We start from the raw sequence: 7,512 nt of genomic DNA on the forward strand, positions 1-7,512 counted from the left end.
GCCAAATTATTTTTGAAGTGAAGTATTATGAAACTGAAAGTGAAACAGAAAAAAGTTAAGTTTAAGTTTGAGTTTATGAAAATGAACAATGTAAAAATATAATTATTTCTATTTTATATAAAATATATATATTACATAATATATTTTACTCTAAAACTGCAAGAAAAGAAATGTAAGCCAAAAATCTGAAGAAGTTAAGTTCCAAATTTTAGGTTGATATCTCAAAAATGAGCTTTCAGTCAGATTTTATTTGGGTGCAGTACCAACACTAAATGGACAGCCAAGCTTCATTACAGAAGAAAAATAAACTGTACCGTGTGCACAGTTTACCAATCTGTCCACGTGGATGTAAATTGACAATCACGGTTTAAAACTAACCGATCCATCCCCACGGGTTAGGGGTCACTCTCCAGCCGCAAAAGCTAGTTATTATAGCTAATGAAGTTTTAAATATGAATTTACGTTGGGCCAAAGGTCAATCTTCTGCCAGAACTAGACTCACTTACAGCCTTTACCGGTTACTTTATAAGTTAAAAAATTCATACTTTTCTTACAAAAACGCTTCAGAATGCCTTTATTAACCCCTTGGAGTCGCATGGATTAACTTTTATGATGGATGGATGCGCTTTTTTGGGCTATAAGTTACTATTCACTTCCATTATAAAGCTTGGAGGAGCCTGGATATATATATCTTTTAACTCAGATTGTGTTTGGCTGAAATAAGAAAGTCATTTACACCTAGGATGGCTTGGGTTTGAGTAAATTATGGATTAATTTCATTTTAAGTGTAGGGTGATCAGATTTCTCATGGTGGAAAACGGGATGGACAGGCACTCATCTGACTTGATCTCCTCCATGCTCTCCGCACTTCACTTACTGCAAGTTAATCGATAACGAATTGTGATTGAATGGTAATTATGTTCTCCAAAATATACTATGACAAGATTGGCTACCTTTGATTAGGCTATTCTCGCATGACAGAAGACTGCTACTCACTTTTATGATCACCTAGGAAAGACCATTTAGGGAAGAAAAAAACAAAACATGATTTTTTTTATTCAAAGTCAGGACACTGAAAATAGAGCTGGAAACCGGGACGTCTGGTCACCCAACTTAAGTGGCTTTTTTATCAAAGTCCCTTTAAGGCATTTCACTCGGCGGCCATCTTTGACTAAAATCTTTGCTTTCACTTGCGATTCCACAGGCGGCCATCCGCAAAGAGTTGAACGAGTTCAAAAGCACTGAAATGGAGGTCCATGCTTCAAGCAAGCATCTAACAAGGTCAGTATGTGCGTGTAACCCTCTCACAGATGTGCCCTCGCTATTTTTAGATGGACAAAATCCAGAGCCGAAGACAAACGGTCTGGTCCAAAAATGACTGGGACACGTACATATGAAATTATGACTGTGTCACCTTGATATGGGTGGTTTGGGATAAAAGGTTGCTCTCTACATAATTATGACATTAGTGGCCATTAGAGCTCTTATGTTTGATCTTTCTAAAAATAACTGATTGATGCAACACACTATAATCAAGTCCTGTCCAATCATATGGTCGTGTTTGTGAAAGGCACCTTTGTTGATTTGTCTCCTCTCGACCAGGTTTCACAGGCCCTAAGAGGGGGTTTTCTTCTGTGAAGAAAATGCTGAAAGTGGTGTTCATGTTAAATCCTGGAGGTGCCTCTTCCAGAGCTGTGGCTTCGTCCATGGGATTCCCGTATTCTTCCAGCGGCCTGGGCCGAGTGGTGTTTGGGGGTGGTTAGCGCTGGAGGCTGCGTCTCCTTCACGGATGGCCACAGGGACAAACCTGAAGGACATCTGTGGAGACATTTAACCTGAGGCTGACGGAGTGGAGCGGCAGAAGACTTTTTGATGTTTTTAAAACTGGACTACATTTCAATGACTGCTAAGGAAAGATGAATCAGTTCTGGGTAAATGTTTGTGTACATGTAACCAGCCTCACTTGAAAAATAAGTAAAAAGGAAAAAAAAGAAGAAGAAAGAAAAATAAACTTGAGGGTTAATAAGCCTGCTATAAATGAATTTCATATTTACTGTAAAAAAGTCAGTTTGAACAGGGTTGTTCATGTCATCACTTGAAAAAAAAAAACTTTGTAAGCACTACTTGTCTTCAAAATACAATTTTGGAAATACTCCTGTGTTGTTTAGTCTGATTATATACCCACACAAAAGCTTGGGATTGGTAAGAATTGTTTAGTTTTTGGCTCATCAAAACAGAATTTACTTTTTTTTTTAATTGTTATTTTATTACAATTTAAAATAACATATTTTTCTAACATGTTTTACATTTTAATATGTTAAAAAACTAATTCATTCCAGTGATGCAAAGCTGAATTTTCAGCACCACTACTGCAGTCTTCAGTGTCACATGATCCTTAAGAAAACTGCAAAAAATTATTAATTATAAAATTATAAATGTCTTTGTCACTTTTGATCAGTTTAATTAATCTTCGCTGAATAAAACGATTAATTTCCTTATGTAAACATTCAACGGCCACTTTAGGTACACTTTGCTAGTAACAGACTGGAACCTCTTTTGCTCTTTCATGATCTCCTGTTCCACCACATCCCAAAACTGCTCTATTGGATTGAGATCTGGTGACTGTGGAGGCCGTTTGAGTTTAGTGAACTCATATTCAAGAAACCAGTTTGAGATTATTGTGACATGGCATGTTATCCTGCTGGAAGAAGCCATCACAAAATGGTACACTGTGGTCATAAAGGGATGGAAATGGTCGGCAAGCTGAGATGTTTAAACAATGCTCAGTTGGTGCTAAAGTTCCCAAAGTTTGTAAAGACCAGCAGCAGCCTGAACTGTTGATACAAGGCGGGATGGATCCATGCTTTCATGTTGTTTACAACAAATTCTGACTCTGTCTGATTAAAGGCACACTATGCACTCTCTGGTTTTTTTGTAAAACAGTGACCTCTAGAGCCGCTGTGGTGTACTTGCACTGTCGTAAATAACCGTTATTCCCCTGTTACTGCATATCTACTGAACTACTGTCAAGTGCTAGACTGCTTTTTAATAATAAAGTTGCCTATCGCGTTTGCTGGCTTATAGCGTTTTTACATGATTTCTGCAAAATCAGAAGTAAATAGCCTATAGTGTATAGGCTACTGTATAATTTCATTCATGTTTTTTGATTGTAATGTTAAAATTACAAAATGTCAGATGACATCAATCAAGTTAAATGTACGTCGCATTATTTCATAACATTGGACGTTATGATTTAGACATGATTACAATTTATCATAATAGCAAATTGTGTTCAATTATTTACAACCTCTAGGCTTATATATGTCCTAATAATTATGTGAGATATTGACTATGTCCTCATGGTAATCGCAAGAATCAACATTAACAGCGTCAAGATTTGATTGATTCATAATCAACACAATTTGAAGTTACAGTCGGGAAGTGTACTGTTAGTCAGATAAACTTGATATAACAGTAACTTACACACGTCATAAGAAATCCGAACCAGACACAGGACTAAAGATACGTGATAAATACACATCACAACACCTGAGTTCAGCTGGCAAACTAGCTCTTGTGGCAAGCTCGGCAATAAAACATAACGAAAAAAACAACAAGACTAAGAGAAACGACTGTTTTTAGGAAGTCTGCTTAAAGCTCTGGTAATCGAAAGCTATAGACATGTGAGAATTATTGAACTGGTCTTATTATCAACAACGGATGAATGAACAGCACCGTAAAAAATTACATACCACAAGCCAGTGCAGCAACATACAATATAGAAACAACTAGTATACAAATACAAACAAGTTTATAAATAAGAGATTTACTTACAAGTCCATCAACAAGATCGCCAGGTCAGCATCGCAGTTACAATCCAGTGCAGCTTTTAAGCTCGCGCCAACGAGTGAAAGCCCGACCGAGTGGACTCTTGTCCGGTTTCTAGCACGGTCCGATTCTCTTTCCCTGTTTCGAAAGTAGCTTCATACAGTATGATGTTGTTGATGCGTGTGACGTCGTTGCCGTAAACCATTTCGTGATTCTCACGCGCTGTGTCAGGGGCGCCACTCTCAAACTTGCATGGCTGGTTTTTCCGGCGGCGTCCCCCCCAAGCTTTCCTACCAGGATGATTCGCCCTACTATGACTTTGTTAACCACCAAAACGACTTTGAAGCTGTTATATTAAGGTACAGATCTTGCATAGAGTGCCTTTAAGCGCAGCAAAAATCGAGACTCATCAGACCAGGCATTTTTCCAATCTTCATTGTCCGGTTGCCCATGTGAATTGTAGCCTCAGTTCCCTTTCATACGTCGGATGTCGACAAATGGGGTTCGCTTAAAAAGCCTCTCATCTTCGAAAGAAATAAAACGAGCCAATGGCAAGGAAATGCCATGGGTCTTCAGAATTTGCATGGCGTAACTCCGCCCCACCACGTGGGAATAAAAGGAGTACCCTGGCAATATGCAGATATGTTTTCGCTCTGGAGTCAAGAAGTTTTCCATGGTGAGAACGTGTGGTGTGATGGCGTTTTCCAGCGAGTTTCACATTCCTGCCTGCTGAACTGAACAGCGTGTGTGTTTCTCCCTGGGCGCTTCAGCACTTCTGTGAGCTTTTCTCTCACAAAAAGAGCGTGCACGTATTTCTAAAGACAATCTGCCCGTGTATTTCTGAGTGCGGTATTCTGATAGATTCAGCTGATGGGCATGAGCACTTGGGCTTTGATCACGTTCAGACAGCGTTTGTGGATGTGTCACGTTCTCCCAGCGGGAACAAGACCATCGCAATGTAATGGTTGAGACTCGATGAGCTCAATAGAGTAAGACTCCCCTCATCCACACCCCAATTCTATTTTCTGGAACTAAAATAACGAAATATCCTCAGTCCACAACCCGTCTTTCACATTGCAAGCCACGCGGTTCCGAATGAGTTCGCCAACCCGAGCTAGCAGGCCCGCAATCTCATTCGGTCTCCCGGCTGATGAAATCATGTATATCGCCGCATCACAAGGTGAGCTGGAGTCCTCTGGAGATGATGGCTCATCTGTGCTGCCATCCATGCTTTCCCGGGCTGCCGCGAGTATTGGGCTTGTCTGGAACCATCCGCCATGTCCCGAGCACTTAAGGCTGATGATTGGTTTTTGGGGGTGACGAACCCAAATCCTTTCTACCCAGACGTGCATGAAGAGGTCATGAGATCGTGGGAGTCTCCTTTGACTTTCACAACTGCTCAGCAGCCTCTTCCGCCTTCTCTGCCCTCGCAGAGGCCGTAGCCAAGGGTACACTGGGGTTCCCACCATGGAGTGTTCTGTGGTAACAAATCTGTGTCCCCACAGCGCCTCCACCTGGCGTGGAGACCCTCAGCACCCCTCTGATGCCTGTAGGTCTACTCTGGTGGCAAAGACCTATAGAGCTCCTTGTTATTGCCATCCTTCTGGGTGCTCAATGACATGGACGAGGGTAGGGTTGATTCAGAGCTCATCCAAAAGCTGCCTGACCTCTCAGTAGTTCTAACTGCCCCGCAGAGTGCTCCCTTTGAGCCTCTGCAATCAGTGGAGATTAATTTCCAGTCTTTGAAGACAGCTCTTGATGGCCTCCATCAAGAGGGTAGGGAACCTGAACCTGCATTCTCCGTTGACGAACTGTGACTGGAGTTTGGGCCGGCTAACTCTCACGTGATCCCGAGACCCCGGCTTGGATATATGCCCAAGGTTCCCACCACTCCCTTCTGGGACCAGGTGGTGAACCTGCAAGTGCTGCCCCTGGAGGAGGCAGACCCAGCCTTGGCACTGCTCTGTACAGTATGTGCTCTCCGCACCTATGTAGACAGAACGCAGTGTTTCAGGACCTCAGACCAGCTCTTTGTCTGTTATGGTGGAAAGCTGAAGGGAAAGGCTCTCTCCAAGCAAAGGCCGTCTCACTGGATAGCTTGCCATTCCACTCCATGGACTGGATACATATATTTCCTTGGGTGAGCTTTCCTCAAGCCCTGAGTTCCTCCAGCACTGCTGACGTCAACGCCAGTGTCTATTGTGCGTTGGCTAGGTGCATCCGTGTGCATGGTCCCCCCTCTGGGCGACCCCCACATGTGTATTTCCACTGTAAGCCTCTCTGAGCATGTGTCTTTCCCTTGGCAAGCCACCTTGCCAACCCTAGGGTTGAAATATTCCACCTTCAGCTGGACACCCCAGTGCCCTCCATATGCTTCCCTCTGGGTCACATATGTGTATTTTCTAAGTCTGAGTTACTGTTGTCTTTCTATCAGCTGGAACCAGTCTGGTCATTCTCCTCTGACCTCTGGCATCAACAAGGCATTTTCTCCTACAGAACTGCCGCTCAATGGATATTTGATATTTTTCTTTACCATTCTTTGCAGGTTGTAATCCCAGTAGATCAGCAGTTTTTGAAATACTCAGACCAGCCCATCTGGCACCAACAATCATGTCACATTGAATAAGTCACTTAAATCACCATCCTTCCCCTATCTGATGCTCAGCTTGAACTTTGGCACCGGCTTGACCATGGCTGAATGAAAGTGAATGAAAAGGAGTGAGTGAATTCGGATAGTCGTTGAGCGTACATCGGTTGTACACTCGTTATTGCAGTGCATTGTGCGATTGAATAAGTGCACTCAATAATGTCCACTATGGTTTCAGACACCACTCCAAATGGCTGTCCCCTCAACTAATGCCCTAAATGAGGGTATGGGGGCGATTTCGGATTCAGCCATTAGCCGTTTCTCAATATGCATTCTTGTCTGTACTTGTGTTCTTGTGGACTTGAGAAACGTTTTCAGTCGCTGCCCAAGTACTGTTCCAATTCAAAGTTCACATCTAGCCAAGTCCACTTCAAATCCCCCGATGTGTTCTTGATCCGCCCCGTTTACTGAGGATGCATCGAGAGGTGACTTGTGCAGACTTGAGATAGCCAGGTAACCCAGAATGCATCTCGCGTCAACCAGCGTCAATGGGAGAGGAGAAAATCTGTAAAATATCAAAATACTACTGTTATTATGTCATGAAATGTAATTTTAAAGAGTGTTTCGGGCGAGAATGTGGTTTAAATCTCAAATCTGTGGTTTATCTATAAAGATAGCACCTATTTAAAAAATGTATCTGACGTTTTCGGAGCTCTGACCTGCAAGCCTTCAACGGTGCCCAGCGCTCATCAACCCCGACTGGAACAGCTTTTCCTCGGCTAGTGCTTCTGACGTTTGCTGCTGAAACAGATGCCTCATCTAGTGGATAAACTTGACGTATAATTCTGTATAATAGTCTATCTTTGGTCTCGTCTCATTTAACTAGTTTGTTCCATGGCAAAAAAAAAAAAAAAAAATCGTTTTATTGTGTTATTATAAATAAATATTTTTATTTATTTATTTCATTTTTTTAAATGATCTTCACTATATGAACAATTCAATAAAATGAACTCTGTCTTTGTTAAATGTCAATAAAAATCAATAACGTTTCATATTTTTAAAATGAAAACAAAAAGATCATGTTCATTTTGTTATTA

General features: G+C 41.8%; 1 protein-coding gene across 2 annotated transcripts in view; it reads left to right on the plus strand.

The window, feature by feature from the left end:
* phactr3a (phosphatase and actin regulator 3a) overlaps positions 1 to 2,159 on the plus strand; it is a 47,772-nt gene extending 45,613 nt beyond the window's left edge. For both annotated transcript variants that reach the window (XM_039653124.2, XM_039653123.2), the window contains exons 11-12: positions 1,205 to 1,281; positions 1,603 to 2,159. In XM_039653124.2, the coding sequence (XP_039509058.2) occupies positions 1,205 to 1,281; positions 1,603 to 1,618 (93 nt within the window). In that variant the 3' untranslated portion in view covers positions 1,619 to 2,159. The remainder of the gene's footprint in view (positions 1 to 1,204; positions 1,282 to 1,602) is intronic.
* The last annotated feature ends 5,353 nt before the right edge of the window (positions 2,160 to 7,512 follow it).

Source organism: Pimephales promelas, chromosome 20 (genome assembly GCF_988280905.1).
Source record: "Pimephales promelas chromosome 20, fPimPro1.hap1.1, whole genome shotgun sequence".
Taxonomy (NCBI): domain Eukaryota; kingdom Metazoa; phylum Chordata; class Actinopteri; order Cypriniformes; family Leuciscidae; genus Pimephales; species Pimephales promelas.